We start from the raw sequence: 22,931 nt of genomic DNA on the forward strand, positions 1-22,931 counted from the left end.
TCAAACTCACGTCTCTTAAATCTCCTGCATTGGCAGCTAGGCTCTCTACCACTAGCACCACCTAGAAAGACCAAGAGGTAAAAGGGTTGAAGGGGAGTAAAATGAAGAGAGGATAGTTTGAGAAAGATGTAAGTTCAATGATGGATTCAAGTTGTAAATTCATAGAATGGGATACTAGGTACCAAGAAAGAGGAACTAGCCATCGAGCTGGAAGCACACGGCTTCATCACACAAACATGATGTTCATAATATACGATTTCATCTGAATAAGGCTCCAACAGGGAAAAAATACCTCTGGTATTAGAAGTCAGTCAGAGGGACCTCCCTGGCGGTCCAGCGGTTAAGGATCCACCTTGCCAATGCAGTGGACACGGGTTCAATCCCTGCTCCAGGAACTAAGGTCCTACATGCTGCGGGACAACTACCCTGTGCACCACAGTACTGAGCCCGAGCACCGCACCTTCTGAAGCGGGTGTGCCTAGAGCCTGCGCTCTGCACCAAGAGGAGCTACCGCCATGAGAAGTCTGCACGCTGCAACGAAGAGTAGTCCCCACTCACCGCGAAGAGAAGGCCCATGTGCAGCATCAAACCAGCGAAGAAAGAAAGAACAAGGAAGAGAGGAAGGAAGGAAGCAAGATGGAAAGAAAGCAGTCAGAGATTATCTTTGAGGGGCATCTACTGGGGAAGCTTTTATTTTGTGACCTGGGTATTGGTTTCCTGGCTGCATTCACTCTGTGACGACTAATTCAACCATACAGTTATGACTCTGTATTTTCTGTATGTGAGTTATACCTTTATAAAGTATCAAAAAGTTTTTTATTTTTTTAAAGTGGACTGCTGGGATAACTAGATAATCTTAGGTCAAAGGATAAGTTCTGACTCCCTCCCTTTTCCTATATACAAAAGAGTAACTCAAAATGGGCCAACTATCTAAATGTTTAATTTATGGCTTATATCTAAATGCTTAAATTATAGCTTAAAATTATAAAAGTCTGGCTCCCCTGGTGGGTCAATGCTTAAGAATCTGCCTGCTGATGCAGGGGACATAGGTTTGATCCCTCCAAGAAGATCCCAAAAGCCATGGAGCAACTAAGCTCAGGGGCCACAGCTATTGAGCCTGTGCTCTGAAGCCTGCAAGTCGCCAGCTACTGAGCTCACGTGCAGCAACGACTGAGGCTGCGCACCCTGGAGCCCTGCGCTCCACACCGAGAGAAGCCACCACCACGAGAAGCCACACAGCACAACCACAGTGGCCCCCACTCTCCACTAGGGAGAAAGTCCACACACAGCAACACAGACCCGGTGCAGCAAAAACAGCAATAGATAAATATTTTTAAAAAGAAGTGAAAAGACAACTCACAGAATGAGGAATATATTTGCAAATTACATATCTGATAGGGGTCTAGTATCCAGAATGTATGAAGAACTCTTACAACTCAGCAGCAAAAACATTAAAAATGGGCAAAGGATTTGAACTGACATCCTCAAAAGAAGATGATACAAATTGCTATCAAGTCCATGAAAAGCTCAACATCATTCGGTATTAGGGAAATGCAAACCAAAACCACAATGAGGTATCACTTCTGACCAACTAGGAAGGCTACAATAAGCGCACGCGCGTGCGCCCACACACACACACACACACACACACCTGTCAACAAGTACTAGTGAGGATGTGGAGAAACTGGAACCTTCACACACTGCTGTTGGGAATGTAAAACGGTGCAACTGCTATGGAAAACCGTTTGGCAGCTTCCCTAAAACTTAAACACCGAGTTACCATTTGACCCAGCAGTTCCACTCCTAGATACATGCCCAAGAGAACTGAAAATTATATCCACTCAAAAATAAGTACAGGAATGTACACAGCAGCATTATTTAACAGCCCCCAGATGAAAATGCCCAAATATCTGTCAAAAGATAAACAGATAAATGAAATGGTATATCCATACAATAGAATATTATTTGGCCATAAAATGAAATGAAACACAGGCAGTTGCTAACATGCGGATGCTAAGTGAAATGTATGATTCCATGTGTATGGGGTGGGTTTAGTCGCTAAGTTGTCTCCGACCCTCGCGACCTCATGGACTGTAGCCTGCCAGGCTCCTCTGTCCGTGAGATTTTCCAGGCAAGAATACTGGAGTGGGTTGGCATTTCCTTCTCCAGGGGATCTTCCCGATCTAGGGATCAAACCCGCATCTCCTGCATCTCCTGCATTGGCAGGCAGATTCGTTACCACTAGCACCACCTGGGAATCCCCACAGGGTTTCTTTGGGGACAATACATTTAGATAGTGTTGATGCTTGCACAACCTCATGAAAAGATTGTACTAAAAACCACAGAGCTATAAACTTTAAAGTAGTGAAGTTTATGCTATGTGAGTTACATCTCATTGAAAAAACAGATTTGACATTAAGTCAGTTAGTTGTTTTTGATTACTTTTTCCCATGGTGTTGCTGAGAAGGCCAAAGACTTTAGGGGTGGTGGTGGAAATGAATGGAGCCATCAGTACAGTTTAAGTCAATGGGAAATTAATACCTGGGCATGGTGCCTGCAGGGCTGAATGAAAAGGACTGCTCTAGAGATTTTTAATCAAGATGCTCCCATAGTTGGTGCTGCCCTGCTTGGGCTGGGTGCTACCTGAGTCTGCCCCTCTGGCTGAGAAAGCAATTTGGGGCATGTCCTACCCCAAACCTGCTGGAGATGGGGTTTTTCTGGAGGGTGAAGGGTGTTGGAAAGAGGAAACTCATGACCAAGGAGGTTGGGTTTGCTGGGGAGAACCAAGCAGGAAGACAAACTGGATAAAAGTGAGAGAAAAGTGAAAGTGTTAGTCGCTCAGTCCTGTCAGACTCTTTACGACCCCATGGACTGTAGCCCACCAGGCTCCTCTATCCATGGAATTCTCCAGGCTAGAATACCGGAGTGGGTAGCCATTCCCTTCTCCATCGTATCTTCCCAACCCAGGGATTGAAGCCCGGCCTCTTGCACGCAGGCAGATCCTTTACCATCTGAATCACCAGGGAAGCCAACTTGATAAAGTCGTCGAGTGGAAACGGCAGGAAGAGAAAGAAAAACGGAAAGAGGGTAATGGTTACCATTGTGTTTCTGCAGGAACCCAATGACCTTCTCCAGCACGGTGGTCTTGTCCATCTTCCGCGTGTTGCCAGGCAGCATGGAGCTGAGCTCTTTGATGAGGACATTGAACTGGTCCCGACGCTTCTTCTCAGACTTGTTTCGGGAAGCTCTGTCAACACAAAAAGGGAAAGCGTTAGTCTCTCACTCGTGTCTGACTCTGTGTGACCTCACAAACTGTAGTCCCCCGAGCTCCTCTGTCCCTGAGACTTCCCAGGCAAGAAAGCTGGAGTGAGTTGCCATCTTCTACTCCAGGGGATCTTCCTGAGCCAAGGATGGAACTCAGGTCTCCCACATTGCAGCAAAGGCACAGGTTACTAGAACATTCCACTTTCAGAAGGTTTTCTTATGGGCTGGAGGTACTTTAGGTCGGAGGGTATTCTGCTGAGATTATCTGATCAAAACTTTTCAAGGAGGGACTTCCCTGGTGGTCCAGTGGCTAAGACTGTGCTCTTGATGCAGGGCTCCAGGATCCATCCGTGGTCAGGGAACTAGATCCCACACGATGCAACTAAGAGTTTGAATGCTGCGAGCAAGATCAAAGACCACAGCTAAGAGCCGGTGCTGCCACGTAAGTAAAAACAAATATGCAAATAAGGGTTCTAATTAAAAAAACAGAAACAAACAAACAACAATAGACATTTTTCAGGGAAAGGAACATTTGCCACATTTCCGAGCTGGGTGATGGGGACAGAGAAAATGTTATGCTAGAGTACTGGACACAAAGAGAGGCAGCATTAGTAAGTCTTGTCAGTCAGTCAGTCAGTTGCTCAGTCGCGTCCGACTCTCTGTGACCCCATGGGCTGTAGCCTGCCAAGCTCCTCTGTCCATGGGATTCTCCTGGCAAGAATACTGGAGTGGGTCGCCATGTCTTCCTCCAGGGGATATTCCTGACTCAGGATTGAACTGTCTTCTGTATTGGCAGGTGAATTCTTTCCCACTGAGCCACCTAGGAAGCTCAGATGCAAAATCTTACAGATGGGCTCCACAGTCAGAGCTCAGACGCTCTGACTCCAGAAACGAATGACATACTCTTCATCAGTACAAAATAGCCCTGAAGGGTTTGCTTTAACAGCCCATCCTCAAGCCCAAACCAGGTTCCTTCTAACCCAGAGCACCCAGCTTCTGGTATCAAGTCACAAAGGATAGGCAGGCATCCCAAGCATCCAGTAGAGAGCTGGTACCACCAGGGCACAAGCCCTGTCCCCTGCTCCAGAGCTCATCATCCTACTGGGGAGTCCAGGCACACCCCCACAAAACCATCCACAAGCCACACAAGCCAACAACCAGAGCCAATGTGACAGGGATTGCACGTGACTGCCAAGCCACTAAATGTATCTGAACCCTTTTTAAAATGATACAGTGGGACTTCCCTGGTGGTGCAGTAGATGAGAGACTGCTTGTCAACACAGGGGACATGGATTCAGTCCCTGATCCAGGAAGATCCCAAGTGCTCAGGAGCAACTAAGCCCATGAGCCACAACTATTGAGCCTGTGCTCTAGAGCCCGGCAGCCACAGCTACCGAAGCCCATGTGCTCTAGACCCTGTGCTCTGCAGCAAGAGAAACCGCTGCAAGGAGAAGCCTGGGAAGAATAGCTCCCGCTCGCTGCAACGAGAGAAAGCCTGTGCACAGCAACAAAGACCCAACACAGCCAAAAATGATAACTAAATTAATTTAAAAAGTGACATGATGGAAACTTCAGTGCACGTTACAAAGTATAAGAGCCAATCTAAAAAGTCACCATACTCAAGGGTCCAACTCTATGATATTCTGCAAAAGGCAATACTATGGCAATAGTGAAAAGATCAGTAGGCCAGGGGCTGAGGGGGGAGGGATGAAAACAGAGTGCAGAGAATCTTTAGGGATGGGAAACCGCTCTGTATGATATCACAACGGTGCATGCATTTGCCCAAACCCATAGAATGTACAGTCCCAAGAGTGAGCCCAAAAGTATTGGGGGGATAATGACCTGTCAATGTGGCATCATCAATTGCAGCAAATGGACCACCCTTGTTGGGGGTTGTTGATAATAGGGGAGGCTGTGCATATACACAGGCAGAGGGCATATGGAAAAAGAGGGCATGTGTCCTTCCACCCAATCCTGCTGGGAACTTACAACTGTCCTAAAAATAGAGTATATTTTTTAAAAAAATGACACAGTACACCACACAACTACAGAAGTAATCAACGTGAAGCCCCTCAGTTTGAGGGATCTTCCCACTGAGGCTCTGAGGACCAAAGGGTCCCGGGAACCTGGAGAGGAAACCGTGGCTGCAGGGGCTGCTTTGTTAAACAAAGACCCCCTACCCCCACCCCCGCCGCCCCCCCCAACCACCTGTACCAGCCTGGGAAGCAGGGCTGTCCCAGAGGCCTTGATCCTTGGCATATCACAGCCCGGGGCCAGCTCTCAGCTCCGCAGGTCAAGCCCCTTCTCCACGGCCAGCTTACTTAAAGTTGATCCGGGCTGGGAAGGCGGACCCACGCCTCCCACATTCAGCCCAGATGGGTTTGTTCCAGAAGGTCAGTTTAGTGAGAGAACAGGGACCACAGCTGCAGGGCCCATCAAACTCAGTCTTCTTTCTGGTCCAGGCACCCTGGGGCCCAGGATGAAGGTGCCTGGGGCAGCTAGTCACCCACCAGGAGGTCACTGGCCAATGTGTGGCCCAGACAGGATGCTGGTGGTTGTTGCTGTTCAGCTGCTCAGTCGTGTCCGACTCTTTGAGACCCCATGGACTACAGCACACCAGACTTCCCTGTTCTTCACTATCTCCCGGAGTTTGCTCAAACTCTTATCTGTTGAGCCAGTGATGTCATCCAACCATCTCATCCTCTGCCGCCCCCTTCTCTTGCCCTCACTCTTTCCCAGCATCAGGGTCTTTTCCAATGAGTTGGCTCTTGGCATCAGGTGGCCAAAATATTGGAGCTTCAGCATCAGTCCTTCCAATGAATATTCAGGATTGATTTCCTTTAGGATTGACAGGTTTGATCTCCTTGCAGCCCAAGGGACTCTCAAGAGTCTTCTCCTACACCACGGTTCAAAAGCATCAGTTCTTTGGCTCTCAGACTTCTTTATGGTCCAACTGTCACATCCATACATGACTACTGGGAAAATCATAGCTTTGACTATACCGACCTTTGTCAAGCAAAGGGATGTCTCTGCTTTTTAATATGCTGTTTAGGTTTGTCATAGCTTTTCTTTTAAGGAGCTAGCATCTTTTAAGTCTGTGGCTACAGTCACCATCTGCAGTGATTTGGAGGGTGCTGGTGGCTTGTGACAACCCAGTGGGTTCCCCTTAGAGGGATTCACCTGCCTTGGGGTAGGTACCAGTAGGTGTCAGCATCCACATAGATTCGGGCTCCCCCAAGAGTGCTTGGAAACCTAGGCACACACCCTACATACCCTTTCCCTGGACACTGTGATGGTCACAAACATTCTGCTTCTTGCTACCCAATTAGACACGACCTGTCCTTTTTATTCTTAAAGTTTTTGGCTGTTCTGGGTCTTTGCTGCTGCGTGTGGGCTTTCTCTAGTTGTGGCGAGTTGGGGCTACTCTCCAGGTGCATGCACAGGTTTCTTACTGCCATGGCTTCTCTTGTTTCAGAGTACAGGCTCTAGGCACTCAGGCTCAGCAGCTGTGGCGCACAAGCTTAGTTGCTCCCCGGCATGTGAGATCTTCCCAGACCAGGGATCAAACCCATGTCCCCGGCCCCCTGCACTGGCTCTTAACCACTGGACCACCAGGGAAGTCCCTCGACCTGTCTTGATTTCAACGCACCTGTTCATACATCACCTTTTGCTAATTTCATCTCAGTTTGGGATGTTTCCTGATAGCACCCAAGGCAATTCTTCAAAGTTCACCTAAAGCACATGGTCGCTACCCTTACCTAAGGGTCTCTTCCTGTTCCTGACCTTTTCCTCCTTCCTGTCTCTCCTTAGAGTTTTGGGAGGGCCCAAAGTCCTCTAGGCGTTTCTACAGAGGCCTCATTTCTAGCTGAGTCCCTATCCCCAGGAACGCTCTCTCCCAGTCACAGACTGACTGCAGGTGCAATGGTAAGATGCCGAGGGGCCTTTGTGCTAGTCCAGGGTAAAACACGGTGTTCAAACACGTGAGAGGGAACAAAGGAGCCTTTAACTTTCTGAGTGACTGTCTATGCATTATAAATAAAATTTCAGCCTAGATTTGAAGAGCGACACGCAACCTCCTTAGCCAAAAAAAGCTCTATTCCTGTCCTGGTTTGCCCATTATAAATTATTGGTGAGCGGATAACACCCGGCTCATTATAACTCTGTTCTCTTCTTCAATGGGTGTAATGACAATGAACACAGCCTGGCAGAGCCGAGGATGACGGCTTATATCATTAGTGACAGGAACACAAGCTTGTTTCCGTCAGCCTCCGCCTGGGACACACGATGGTGCCCACTGGAAATCGGTCAGTGTCAGTTGGATCCGCAGCTCTGAGCCAAGCAGGAAAAAAAAAGCCTTAAATGACCTTATTTCTGATAAAGGAGGCCTGTTTTGGCAGGCCCTGAGACCACCGGGCATAAGGCATCAGGAAAACAGGTTGAAAGACACTTAACCAAGCAGGTTTAGGGTTTGTTCTGTCCTTTGAGGCATTGTTTATGTGAAACTCATCCATATTATATTTGTGGTTTGACGAATCTTAGTAATTGCCTGAAAGTGAAAAGTGAAAGTATTAGTCGTGTCTGACTATGTGACCCCATGGACTGTAGCCTGCCAGGCTCCTGTGCCCATGGAATTTTCCAGACAAGAATACTGAAGTGGGTTGCCATTCCCTTCTCCAGGGGATCTTCCTGACCAGGGATTGAACCCAAGTCTCCTGCATTGCAGGCAGATTCTTTACCATCTGAGCCACCATAACCACCACAAAAATTCAGCTGTAAAATAGTTCCTTCATCCTAAAAAGTTTCCTCCTGCATCTTTGTTGTTGATCTGCCCTGGATCACAGCCCTGGGAAACCCCTTGTCTGTGGTCACTGTTCAGTTCAGTTCAGTCACTCAGTCGTGTCCGACTCTTTGCAACCCCATGAATCGCAGCACGCCAGGCCTCCCTGTCCATTACCAACTCCTGGAGTTCACTGAGACTCACGTCCATTGAGTCAATGATGCCATCCAGCGATCTCATCTTCTGTCGTCCCCTTCTCCTCCTGCCCCCAATCCATCCCAGCATCAGAGTCTTTTCCAATGAGTCAACTCTTCGCATGAGGTGGCCAAAGTACTGGAGTTTCAGCTTTAGCATCATTCCTTCCAAAGAAATCCCAGGGCTGATCTCCTTCATCCATGTTATTGTATATATTAATACTTCATTCCTTTTGACTGTCAATTCATAGTTCATTGGGCTGTTTACAGTTTGGGGGTATTAAGAATAATGCTGGGGGCTTCCCTGGTGGTCCACTGGTTAAAAATCCACGCACTAATGCAGGGAACACGTGTTCAATCCCTGATTTTGTTAGATCCCAAATGCCTCAGGACAACTAAGCCCATGCACCACAGCTGCTGAGCCCGAGTTCTGAAGCTCTGTTCCACGAGAGAAGACACCGCAATGAGAGGCCTGCACACCACAATGGAGAGTAGTCCCCACTCACCACAATTAGAGGAAGCCTGCGCATAGCAGTGCAGACTGAGCACAGCCATTAATTAAATTAATAAAATAATGCGGCTCTGATTGTACAACATGGGAAATATAGCCAACACTTTGAAATAACTTTGAAAGTGGAAAGAAACCTTTAAAAATCATATAAAAATTAAACAAAAAGAATAATGCTGCTCTGAACATCCATCTCCCTGTCTCTGTATAGACATAACGATAAATTTCTCTTGGGTACATACTCAGGTATGAAACTGCTGGGTCCTATGGTAAAGGAGTTAGTCAAGGCTGTATATTGTCACCCTGATTATTTAACTTATACGCAGAGTACATCATGAGAAACGCTGGACTGGAAGAAACACAAGCTGGAATCAAGATTGCTGGGAGAAATATCAATAACCTCAGATATGCAGATGACACCACCCTTATGGCACAAAGTGAAGAGGAACTAAAAAGCCTCTTGCTGAAAGTGAAAGTGGAGAGTGAAAAAGTTGGCTTAAAGCTCAACATTCAGAAAACGAAGATCATGGCATCTGGTCCCATCACTTCATGGCAAAGATGATGGAAACAGTGGAAACAGTGTCAGACTTTATTTTTCTGGGCTCCAAAATCACTGCAGATGGTGACTGCAGCCATGAAATTAAAAGACACTTACTCCTTGGAAGGAAAGTTATGACCAACCTAGATAGCATATTCAAAAGCAGAGACATTACTTTGCCAACAAAGGCCCATCTAGTCAAGGCTATGGTTTTTCCTGTGGTCATGTATGGATGTGAGAGTTGGACTATAAAGAAAGCTGAGTGCTGAAGAATTGATGCTTTTGAACTGTGGTGTTGGAGAAGGCTCTTGAGAGTCCCTTGGACTGCAAGGAGATCCAACCAGTCCATTCTGAAGGAGATCAGCCCTGAGCGACTGATCTGATCTGATCTGATCTGATGGTAAGTGTAGGGCTTTTCTGGTAGCTCTGCTGGTAAGGGATCTGCCTGCAATGCAGGAGACCCTGGTTCGATTCCTGGGTTGGGAAGATTCCCTGGGGAAGGGAACAGCTACCCACTCTAGTATTCTTGCTTGGAGAATTCAGCGGACAGAGGAGCCTGGCAGGCTACAGTCAATGGGGTCGCAAAGAGTCAGACACGACTGAGCGACTTTCACATGCTAAGTGTTTGTGTAACATTGTAAGACAGTACTATACAGTTATACAAAGTGGCTCTCCTATTTCTGCATTTCTACCTACAATGTATGAGAGCTCTATTGCTCCACATCCATGCCAGCACTTAGCACTGCCAATCCTTCTTCACTTTAGCCATGTAACATTATCTCATTGTGGTTGTTCTTTTATTTATTTTTAGTTGAAGGATAATTGCTTTACAATATTGGTTTGGTTTCTGCCATACATCAACATGAATTAGCCTTAGGTGTACATATGTCCCCTCCCTCTTGAATCTCCCTCCACTTCCCAGCCCTCCCCACTCCTCTAGGTTGTCACAGAGTCCTGATTTGAGTTCCCTGAGTCATGCAGCAACTTTCCATGGGCTATCTATTTTATACACGGTAGTGTATGCGCTTACACCCTACTCCATTGTCTCACCCTCTCCTTCCTCCGCTCTGTGTCCAGAAGTCTGCTCTCTGTATCTATGCATCCATTGCTCACTGTGGTTTTAACTGGCAGTTGTCTGGTGATGAGTGATGCTCAACGTATTTTCCTGTGTTTAATGCTCTTTCATGTATCTTCTTTCAGAAGTGTCTGTTCAAATCTTCCACCCACTTTTCAGATGTGTTGTCTGTCTTCTTTTTATTGAATTTAAGAGACAGAGAGAAAGAGAGACAGGGAGGTGGTCTGGGAGGAAGGGAAGGGGTGTGTGTGTGTGTGTTAAATACACCTTGATACAAGCCTCCACCTTTGATTTGAATGCAGTGCTCAGCGCGCCCCAGTCTTATCTTTCTATCTTTTCTGGTTTCTCCCAGGGGACACTGTTGACCTCGCTAACACTGTCTGGGCACTTACTATGTAATAGCAGTATTTTAACCCACTCCAGTGTTCTTGCCTGGAGAATCCCAGGGATGGGGGAGCCTGGTGGGCTGCCGTCTCTGGGGTTGCAGAGAGTCGGACACGACTGAGGCGACTTAGCAGCAGCAGCAGCTCTATTTTAAGGGCTTTACATGCATTAATGCCTTTAATCCTCACAATGATCTGTTATCATTCCCCTTTCACAGGTGAAGTTGAGGCACCCAGAGGGTGAATAACTGCCAAAGTTCATGACTAGGAAGTGGGGGAGGAGGTCTGCTTGGGTGCTCATGCTATGGAGCACTTGCACTCTCCCACCCCCTTCTACCATTCCCTCCAAAGTTCCTTCACTCTCTCCATGTCCGTAACCCCTGGAAGCCCCTGTTCTGTTCTCCATCACTGCATTCTCTTTTCGGGAATGTCGTACAAACACAATTAGACAGCAGGTAACCTCTTGAGCTGGCTTCTACCCAGTTCATCCAAGTTGCTGCACCTACCAATACCTTCTCCTTCTCACTGCTGAGTAGCTCTCTATTGCATGGGTATCAATAACACAGCTGGCTTATCTGTTCACCTGCTTAAGGCAATTCAGATTGTTTCCCACAGCAGCTATGAACATTTGTGTGCAGGTTTCTGTGTGAATGTAAGAGGTCAGCTCTCTGTAGTAACTTGGGAGAAGGATGGCTGGATCACACAGATGTTTAACTTTCTAAGACACCACCAGACTGTTTTCCAGGGCAGCAGCATCATTTTACCTCTTGCAAGTGATGCAGGCATGATCCGGATGTTCCAACATCCTCAAGGGGAGTTGGTATGGTCGGTACATTTTATTTTAGCTCGTCAAAGAGATGTGCAGGGCTTCCCAGGTGATTCAGCAGTAGACAATCCTCACTGGGCTTTCACTTGCATTTTTCTAATGGCTAATGATGTTGAACATCTTTTCATGTACTTTTCCACCATCTGTGTATCCTCTTTGGTGAAGCATCCATTCATGTCTTTCACCATTTTTAAATTGAGTTGTTTGTTTCCTTACTGTTGATGTAAGGCAGTGTATTTGTGTATTCAGATACAAGTCCTTTGTCAGACACGTGATTCGTCAATATTTTGCCAGCTTGCCCTTTCGGTCTCTTAATAGTGTCTTCACAGAGCAAAACATTTTTTAATTTTGATGAAGCCCAAGTTAATCATTATTTTTGGTTTATTTTTATTTTTTAAATCAGTTTATTTTAATTGGAGATTAATTACTTTACAATATTGTGGTGGTTGTTTTATGGATTGTGTTTTGGTGGCAGATCTAAGAACCCTTTGCCTGATTTCAGGCCAAGAAGATTTCCTCCTGTGCTTTCTTCTGAGAGTTTTACACATTTCACTTATGATCCATTTTGAGTTATTTTTATAACATGTAAGGTTTAGGTTAACCTTTGCATGTGGGTGTGTGCTAAGTTGCTTCAGTCGTGTCTGACTCTTTGTGACCCCATGGACTGTAGCCCACGAGGCTCCTCTGTCCATGGGATTCTCCAGGAAAGAACACTGGAGTGGGTTGCCATGACCTCCTCTAGGGGATCTTCCTGACCCAGGGATCGAACCTGCATCTCTTAGGTCTCCTGCATTGGCCGGTGGTTCTTTACCACTAATGCCACCTGGGAAGCCCTTTGCTTGCATATGGTTGTTCAATTGTTCCAAGTTCGCTTTTTAAAAAAGATTCTTCTATACTGAATTACCTCTGCACCCGTGAAAAATCAACTGATCAAGTTTATGAGATTCAATTTCTAGGTTATCTCTTCTCTTTTTCTTTCACCATAGCACTGTGTGATTAGTGCAGTTTTACAGTAAGTCTTAAAATTAATAATGTGATTTCCCCAGCTTTAGTCTTCTCTTTCAAAATCATTTTGATAATTCTAGTGCTATGCCTCTCCATTACATTAAAAAAATTATTTTTAGTTTATATTGGAGTACAGTTGATTAACAATGCTGTTAGTTTCAGGTGTACAGCAAAGTGATTCAGTTATACATATACATATATCCGTTCTTTTTTAAGATTCTTTTCCCATATAGGTTATTACAGAGTATTGAGTAGGGCTCCATGTAATATATGCTGCTGCTGCTGCTGCTGCTCAGTCGCTTCAGTCATGTCCGACTCTGTGCAACCCCATGGACTGCAGCCTACCAGGCTCCTTCATCCAGGGGATTTTCCAGGCAAGAGGATTGGAGTGGGGTGCCATTGCCTTCTCCGCCATGTAACATATGGTAGGTCCTTATTCGTTATTTGTTTCATATATGTAGTGCATGTAGGCGCAGTTGTATCCAACTCTTTGCAACCCTATGGACTCAGCCCACCAGGAGCCTCTGTCCATGGGATTCTCCAGGCAAGCATACTGGAGTGGGTTGCCATTTCTTCTTCCAGGAGATCTTCCCAAATCAGCAAGTGGACCCACATTATAAACAGTAGTATGTATATGTTAAACCCTACCTCCTAATTTACCCCTTCCCTGCCTTTCTTCTTTAGTAACCATAAGTTTGTTTTCTATGCCTGTAAATCTGTTCCTGTTTTGAAAATAAGTTCATTTGTATCCTTGTTTTAGATTTCACATATAAGGTATACCATGTGATTTATTCTTTCTCTGTCTGACTTACTTCACTCAGTTTGACAGTCTCTGGGTCTGTCTGTGTTGCTGCAATGGCATTATTTCATTCTTTTCCCACACTTTTTAAATGAGTATGTAAGAGACCCATAGGAATCAAAAGGTGGGAATGCAGATTCTGAAAGCCTGATGGCAGGGTCTGTAAATAAAACAGGACATTTTGCAGGAAAGTATATAGGGTCAGGCTGGACAATAGCCACAATAGACTCTTGAGGAAACGTACTTCTGGGTAGTTCTTGGGGGGACAGGGAGGATGACAGATAAATTGGGCAGCTCCTCCTTCCCTGGGCATGAAGGTATCACTCTAGGAAGACCAAACATTAAAAAAGTACAGAGAATGGACATGTGACACAGTGGGGTGAGGGGAGAATGGGACAAATTTGGAGATGAGCACCAACATATATATACTACCATGGATAAAATATATAGCTAGTGTGAAGCTGCTATATAGCACAGGGAACTCAACTCAGTGTTTTGTGATGACCTAGATGGATGAAATGGTGGGGGGAGGGTGGGAGGAAAGTCAAAGAGAGAGGGGATACGTGTATATTCATAGCTGACTCACTCTGTTGTACAGCAGAAACCAACACAATATTCTAAAGCAATTATATTCCAATAAAAAATTAAAGGTTTATGACAAAGGGGAAAGATATACCCATCTGAATGCAGAGTTCCAAAAACTAGCAAGGAGAGATAAGAAAGCCTTCTTAAGTGAACAATGCAGAGAAATAGAGGAAAAAAAATAGAATGGGAAAGACTACAGATCTCTTCAAGAAAATTAGAGATACCAAGGGAACATTTCATGTAAAGATGGGCTCAATAAAGGACAGAAATGGTACGGACCTAACTTAAGCAGAAGATATTAAGAAGAGGTGGCAAGAATACACAGAAGAACTGTACAAAAAAGATCTTCATGACCCAGATAACCATCATGGTGTTATCACTCACCTAGAGCCAGATATCCTGGAGTGTGAAGTCAACTGGGCCTTAGGAAGCATCACTACAAACAAAGCTAATGGAGGTAATGGAATTCCAGCTGAGCTATTTCAATTCCTAGAAGATGATGCTGTGAAAGTGCTGCACTCAATATGCCAGCAAATTTGGAAAACTCAGCAGTGGCCACAGAACTGGAGAAGATCAGTTTTCATTCCAATCCCAAAGAAGGGCAATGCCAAAGAATGGTCAAACTACCACACAACTATACTCATTTCACATGCTAGCAAGGTCATGCTCAAAATTCTTCAAGCTAGTCTTTAATAGCATGTGAACCAAAAACTTCCAGATGTACAAGCTAGATTTAGAAAAGGCAGAAGAATCAGAGATCAAATCATCTGTTGGATCATAGAAAAAGCAAGAGAATTAAAAAAAAAAAATCTACTTCTGCTTCATTGGCTATGCCAAAGCCTCTGACAGTGTGGATCACAACAAATTGTGGAAAATTCTTAAAGAGATGGGAATACCAGACCACCTTACCTGCCTCCTGCGAAATCTATATGCAGGTCAAGAAGCAAACAGCTGGAACCAGACATGGAACAACGGACTGCTTCAACAATATTGAATGAACTGGTTCAAAATTGGGAAAGGAGTACGTCAAGGCTATATATTGTCACCCTTATTTAACTTCTATGCAGAGTATCTGCCAAATGCTGAGCTAGATGAATCACAAGCTGGAATTAAGATTACTCAGAGAAATATCAATAACCTCAGAGATGCAAATGACACCACCCTAGTGGCAGAAAGTGAATAGGAACTAAAGAGCTTCTTGATGAAGGTGAAAAAGGAGAGTGAAAAAGCTAGCTTAAAACTCAACTTCAAATACCTAAGATCATGGCATCCAGTTCCTTCAGTTCATGGCAAATAGATGGGGAAAAAATGGAAATGGTAACAGACTTTATTTTCTTGGTCTCCAAAATCACTGCAGATGGTGACTGCAGCCATGAAATGAAAAGATGCTTACTCCTTGGAAGAAAAGCTATGACAAACCTAGATAGCAGATGAAGGTCTGTATAGTCAAAGCTATTGTTTTTCCAGAAGTCACATATGGATGTGAGAGTTAGACCATAAAGAAGGCTGAGCATCAAAGAATTGATGTTTTTGAGTTGTGGTGCTGGAGAAGACTCTTGAGTGTTCCTTGGACAGCAAGGAAATCAAACCAGTCACTCCTAAAGGAAATCAACTCCAAATAATCATTGGAAGGACTGATGCTAAAGCTGAAGCTCCAATACTTTGGCCACCTGATGGGAGAGCTGACTCAATGGAAAAGACCCTGGAGCTGGGAAAGTTTGAGGGCAAGAGGAGAAGGGGGCAACTGAGGATGAGATGGTTGGATGGTATCACTGACTCAATGGACATAAGTTTGAGCAAACTCCGGGAGACACCGAAGGACAGGGAAGCCTGGGGTGCTGCAGTCCATGGGGTCACAGAGAGTCAGACACGACTTAGCAACTGAACAACAACACATATTTGATTTACATTATTGTATTAGTTTCAGGTGTACAGTAAAGTGAATCAATTATACATATACATATATCCATTCTTTTTCTGATTCTTTTCCCATATAGGTTATTAAAGAATATCAAATAGAGTTGATAGAGTCATTATAAACCAGATAATTCAAAATTCTTTACAACTTACTCCATGAGAAGATGAGTTCTAATTCCCCTCCCTTGAGAACGGCTGGCTGACCTCAGAAACTTGTGTCTCATGGGTTGAAGGTGGCAAAGTAACCCTACCTGACTTCCAAGACCAGGTACTAAGGGGACACCGGCTCCCTCTTCTCCCCCAGCTTTTTCTTATAATGTTCATCCTCAAACCCAATCACCTGTCAGGAGAAGGCCACGCCTCCACCTCCACATAGAAAAAACTGTCCCAGCTGACAACATCCACACCAGCCATGAGCAAGTACATCTTCAGATGGTTCTGTCCATCACCCATCCGTCTCTCTGTTTGTCTGTCTGCCTGTCTACCTATCTGTGTAACTATTCTCAGTCTTAGCTGCAGCACGCATGATCTTAGGTTGCAGCATGGCAACTCTGAGTTGGGGATCTAGTTCCCAGACCAGGGATTGAACCTGGGCTCCCTGCATCGGGGCCACAGAATCTTAGCCACTGGACTATCAGGAAAGTCTCTGTCCATCATCCTTGAATGGCTCTAGCTGAGACCACAAGGAACAGGGACAAGCATTTCCCGCCAAGCCCCATCCAGCCTGGATAGCCATAAGCAAATTATGCCTTTGCGTTAATCTTGTAAATTCTGGGGATATCCAGATAGTTAATGCTTAAAATACGGGCTCCCTGATGCCCAAGTTCCTTCCACGTGGGAATTCTGGCATTTCTTATCTGGGCTAACTGGTTCTATAGTATAGGATGAGGCTGAAAAGAGAAACTGATACAGAGTTTAGACGAGGTCTCCCAAATCTGAGTGTTATAAACCAGGCAGAAGAAACCTGTCTGAGAAGGTTTCCAGATTAGGTCTTCTACTTCCTTTGTAGCCCTTGAAGCAGAGGGCGTGGTTGTGGAAGGGACTCAAATTTCACGTAGGACGGAAATATGCCAAATATGGGCTCACTGTAAATGTCCAGGGAGGCCACTGTGATGTGCAACGTTCAGGAGTAGCATCGGTCTCAGGTGCCCTCTACACGAAGAAGAGTCCTGTCCAGGCGTGTGAACTTCCACGAAGAATAAATTAGAGTCTGATCAGCCACAGTAACCAAGACCTTATAAGAGTATTCCTGTCATGTAAATTGGTACAGCCACTATTATACACTGAATATAATCTGAAATGAGGCATGCATCCCTACGTTCCTAGCAGCACTCTTTATAATCGCCAAAACATGGGAACTAGCTAAATGTTTACCCACAGATGAATGGATAAAGAAGATGTGGTGTGCATACACACACACACACACACACACACACACACACACAGCGAAATACTACTCAGTCATAAAAAATGAAGTAATGTCATCTGGAGCAACATAGATGGGCCTAGAGATCATTATACTAAGTGAAGTCATAATGAGAGAGATAAATACCATATGTCACTTACATGTGGAATCCAAAATATGACTCAAAGGAACATATCTACGAAACAGAAACAGATTCACAAACACAGAGAGCAGACTTGTGGTCACCAAGGGGGAGGTGAGGAAGGGACTGGAGTCTGGGGTTAACAGATGCAAACTATTATCAATAGGATGGATAAATAACTAGGTCCTACTCTATAGCACAGGGAACTCTACGCAACATCCTGTGATAAACCATAATGGAGAAGAGTATGAAAAATATATATATATGTATAACTGAGACACTTTGCTGTACAGCAGAAATTAACACAACATTGTAAATCAGCTATGCTTCAATAAAATTTTTTAAAAATTGATGGAAATATAGAAAAAACGTGATGGGAAATATGTCAAAATATTAACAGTGTCTATACCTCTAAGTGGTATGATTATAAATCATCTTTGATTATTTCTTTAAACATTTCAGTATTTGTCAAGTGTTGTTTTGGTGTTGTTTATGCACAAGAAAACATACCCCAAATTACTAGGATACAATGCAATGGACACACCTACTGCATAAGACAGTATTGGGCTAAGGGTCTTCCATGGAAAATTAGGAAGAATTATTTGGAGAAAGAAGCAAGCGTAGCCAGAGAAGTTTGTTCTGTTGTTACTATTTTTTTCGTTTGTTTTTTCCAGATAACTTTTTTTCCCAAGGCAGCGTGACATAAAATGAAAAGGATTTTTGTTTGCTCATGTGCTAATTGCAACCGTAGCACCTCTCGTGTGCTAAGAAGCTCTGAAACTTTCCAAAAGGGAGACGCAGTAAATAGTGCAGCTCCAACACGTTTTCAAAGGCACTTCCTAGGACTAGTGTTTCCTAGAACGAGTTTTGGGAAACCCTGGCGTTAAAGCAAGATTCATGTAAGGCCTGGGTCACCTCTCCTAATCTCCATAACCACCAGCATCCCTATACACCAAGGCAGCAGGGTTTGGGAGCACTGCCAGGTCCAGGTCCAGCAATTCTGTTTAAGAACAGAACACCAAGGGACTTTCCCAGTGGTCCAGTGGTTAAAATTCTGCCTTCCAGTGCAGGGGGTGTGGGTTTGATCCCTGGTTGGGGAAATAAGGTCCCACATGCTGTGGGGTGTTGCCAAACATTTTTTTTTTTTTTTTTAGTAGAAACGGTGACAGATTGTATTTTCTGAGATGGTTGGATGACATCAGCGATTCAATGGACATGAGTTTGAGCAAACTGTGGGTGAGAGTGAAGGACAGGGAAGCCTGGCATGCTTCAGTTCATGGGGGCGTGCTGCAGTTCATGGGGTTGCAAAGAATAGGGCACAACAAAAAAGAGAGAGAGAATGTAATCTGTTGCGGCAGGGAAGTCACCCCACAGGGATCAAGACGGGTCAGGCTGGTGTCACAGTCCTCTCTTAGAGAAATCTCTGCACTCCGTCTGCTTCCTACGGTGCAGCCCCCACTGAGCCTGCTCTTTCCTCTCGAGATGTATCAGGGACATTTTGACTCTTAACCAGAGTTATCAGGAAATGTTGGGGCTTAAAGGGGAAGCTGCCTTCATTTCCTAATGATTCTGTCTTAATGGTTCCCTGAGGGGAGGATTTCACACACAATCCTTAGGTGCTTGTCACCAAAACTCTAACAGGAGTGTTTATCTGAGAAAAGGGCTGCGTTTTCAAGATAGGGAACTTCTGAGCATGCTTTTCAATTTAAAATAGATTGAGGGGACTTCTCTGGTGGTCCAGTCGATAGGAATCTGCCCGCCAATGCAGGGGACATGGATTCGATCACCGTTCCGGGAAGATTCCACATGTCTTGGAGCAAGGAAGCCCGGGTGCCTCAACTACTGAAGCCCGCATTCTAGAGCCTGTGCTCCACCGTAAGAGAAGCACCACAGTGAGAAGCCCGAACACCAGAATGGAGACCAAGTGCAAGCAAAAATAAAAAAAAAAAAAAAACCAGACTGGGTGTGTGGGGCTGCAATGTGCACACCGCTATATTTAAAATAGATAACCTTTATGTTTACCAGGGGAAAAGCTGGGGAGCGATAAACTGGGAGATTGGGACTGACATATACACCTACTATATATAAAGTAGATAATTAATAAGAACCTACTTATAGCACAGGGAAGTCCACTCAAAACTCTGTAATGACCTGTACAGAAAAAGAATCTAAAAAAGAGTGGATATATGTCTATGGATAACTGATTCACTTTACTATACAGTAGAAACTAACACACCTCTGTAAATCAACTATACTTCAATAAAAATTCATTAAAAAAGAGATAATCAACAAAGACTTGTTTTTTTAGCACAGGAAACTTTGCTAAATATTCTGTAATAACCTAAATGGGAAAAGAACTTGAAAAAGAATAGGTGCACACATATATAATCACTTCACTATGCTGCTGCTGCTGCTGCTAAGTCACTTCAGCCGTGTCCAACTCTGTGTGACCCCATAGATGGCAGCCCACCAGGCTCCCCCATCCCTGGGATTCTCCAGGCAAGAACTCATCATTAGCAAACACTTTCTTCCAACAACATAAGAGATGACTCTACACATGGATATCACCAGATGGTCAATGCTGAAATCAGATTGATTCTATTCTTTGTAGCTAAAGATGGAAAAGCTCTAGAGAGTCAGCAAAAACAAGACGTGAGGCTGACCATGTTTCATATCACGAGCTCCTTATTGCAAAATTCAGGCTCAAATTGACAAAGTAGGGAAAACCACTAGAACATCCAGGTATGACCTAAATCAAATCCCTACAGTGGAGGTGACAACTGTTTGTCACCTCATCTAATCCCTTCAAGGGATTAGGTCTGGTAGACAGAGTGCCTGAAGAACTACAGACGGAGGTTCATAACACTGCACAGGCGGTGGTGACTAAAACCATCCCAAAGAAAAAGAAATGCAACAAGGCAAAGTGGCTGTCTGGGGAGGCCTTACAAAGAGCTGAGAAAAGAAGAGAAGCAAAAGGCAAAGGAGAAAAGGAAACATACACCCATCTGAATGCAGAGTTCCAAAGAACAGCAAGGAGAGATAAGAAGGCTTTCTTAAGTGAACAATGCAAAGAAACAGAGAAAACAATAGAATGGGAAAGACTAGAACTCTTCAAGAAAATTAGAGATACCAAGAGAAAATTTCATGCAAAGATGGGCACAATAAAGGACAGAAATGGCAAGCACCTAACAGAAGCAGAGGAGGTTAAGAAGAGGTGGCAAGGATACACAGAAGAACTATATATAAAAAAAGTCTTAAATGATCTAGATAACCACAATGGTGTATTCACTCACCTAGACCCAGGTATCCTGGAGTGTGAAGTCAAGTGGGATTTAGGAAAGTGAAAGTCGCTCAGTCGTGTCCGACTCTTTGCAACCCCATGGGCTATACAGTCCATGGAATTCTCCAGGCCAGACTACTGGAGTGGGTAGCCTTTCCCTTCTCCAGGGGATCTTCCCAACCCAGGGACTGAACCCAGGTCTCCCGCATTGCAGGCAGATTCTTTATCCCCTGAGTCACAAGGGAAGCCCGGGATTGGATTTAGGAAACATTACAATAAACAAAGCTAGTGGAGATGATGGAATTTCAGCTGAGCTATTTCAAATCCTAAAAGATGATGCTGTGCAAGTGCTGCACACACCTGAAACTAACACAACATTTTTAATCAACTGTTTTTTGTTATGTTTAGTCACTAAGTTGTGTCTGACTCTTTTGCTCCAACATAACATAAAAACTTAAAAAATTTTATTAAAATGATTGAAAGGGAGTTTAGGAAATTGCCCTTTGTCTCCAATGCTCCCAGAAAGGTTCTGGGTCTCTGAGCTGGGACGGTCCCAAATTTCTAGGTCTACCATGAACACATTTCTCCTTCTGACAAGTCTTCTTGGCCAACCAAGGGACCCCACGAGGGTGAAAGCCAAGAGCCCCAAATGGAGGGAGGCACCTTTCCTGTCTCTCTTTACTGGGCCACAGTAAGAATTAGCATTCTGCCCGCAAGCACACTGCTACTCTCCCCTTTGTTTTGAACACAGAGTCACTCATCTGGAAACTCCAGGCTAATAGAAATGAATTGTGTGTCCTGATGCTGCTATGTTCTTGCAATGCCTGCTAGTGCCTTCATCACCAAATAAAACAGACAGAAAGGAAGGCTCACTATTTTTTTACTGCCATTTCCCCCTGTGTGTGGGCTCACGATGATGTACAGAACATGCAGTCAAGAGCCTATGAAAGGAAAGCATGATGGATGGGCTCCAATTGGGAATGGCAGTGTATATCGCCTGGGGCCAGGCTTTCTCACTCAGCACCAAGCCTGCAAACAGGGGCCCTAGCAAGTGTGCACAGAGCAGAACATCTGAGTTCACTACAACCTTTATGGTGATGGCCTGCCCTTCCTGTTAGACATACAGAATTTACATCCAGAGAAATGAAACAACAAGGTCAGTCTTTCCTAGTAACCAAGTTCTCTCTCCATGAACGGGCACTTGGCTGAGAAAGCAGAGCTCACAAATTCTGATCATCATCCCAGCTCTGCTCAACACAGACCTCTTGGGGATGTTTTCTTTCCCCTCCGTACTTGTTTTTCAAGGATGCTCCCAACCTGCTGAAAAGCTCCTAGAGGGCAGGGTTAGGCTCTGTATTCTTATTTGTACCTTGCACTTGCCCCCAGGAGGGACAGAAAGTAACAATCAGCTTCCCAAGACTGAAGCTTTTCCTTCTGAGAAGCTTGATACTGCAAAACTGCAGGGAAAGGACTCTTATTTATTGTTTTTAACTCCTCTCTCTTGCCTGCATCATTTCATTAGTGTTGAGACTAAGGATTAGAGTCAAAGAATAATAAAATGGTCTAGCCTGTGTTTCAGAACCAGCACTATGCAGTGAGAACCAGCTACTCTCGCCTGACACTCTTAATCCTTATTAACAAAAGGCCACAATAAGAATGAAATAATGCCCCTTGCAGCACCATGGAAGGACCTAGAAGTTATTATACTAAGTGAAGTAACCCAGAGAACCACAAATATCATATGATATCCCTTACATGTGGAATCTCAGAACATGAGACAAATGGACTTATTTACAAAACAGAAACAGGCTCTCAAAAAACAAACCTACAGTTACCAAAGGGGAAAGGGAGAGAGGGATAAAGGAGGATCTGGGGATTGATATATGTACATACTACATATAAAACAGATAAACAACAAGGTACCCACAGCATAGCACAGAGAACTATACTTAATACCTTGCAATAACTTATAAGTCAAAAGCATCTGAAAAAGACAGATTTATAATGGAAAAAGACAGATATATATAACTGAATCACTTAGCTGTATACCTGCAACAAACACAACACTGTAAATCAGCTATACTTTAATTTAAAAAAAACAGCTGACATGGTTAGCAGACATTTGGTCTGTTCAAATGTGCAGGGAGATGTTTGGTCATGCCAGAAGGTCCTTGATGTTTTAGTCCTGTCCAAAACCATTTGGCATGGACTAAATATGTTCATGGATGTTTTG

The 22,931-nt window shown here is 44.5% G+C and overlaps 1 protein-coding gene across 3 annotated transcripts in view; it reads right to left on the minus strand.

Annotated features, from left to right (window-relative positions):
* The window catches only part of NPAS2 (neuronal PAS domain protein 2), a 199,085-nt gene that overhangs the window by 91,317 nt on the left and 84,837 nt on the right, over window positions 1-22,931 (minus strand). For all 3 annotated transcript variants that reach the window (XM_070379952.1, XM_070379950.1, XM_070379949.1), the window contains exon 3: window positions 3,099-3,247. In XM_070379952.1, coding sequence (XP_070236053.1) covers window positions 3,099-3,247 — 149 coding nt within the window. The remainder of the gene's footprint in view (window positions 1-3,098; window positions 3,248-22,931) is intronic.

The sequence above is a fragment of the Bos mutus genome, chromosome 11, assembly GCF_027580195.1.
Source record: "Bos mutus isolate GX-2022 chromosome 11, NWIPB_WYAK_1.1, whole genome shotgun sequence".
NCBI classification, from domain to species: domain Eukaryota; kingdom Metazoa; phylum Chordata; class Mammalia; order Artiodactyla; family Bovidae; genus Bos; species Bos mutus.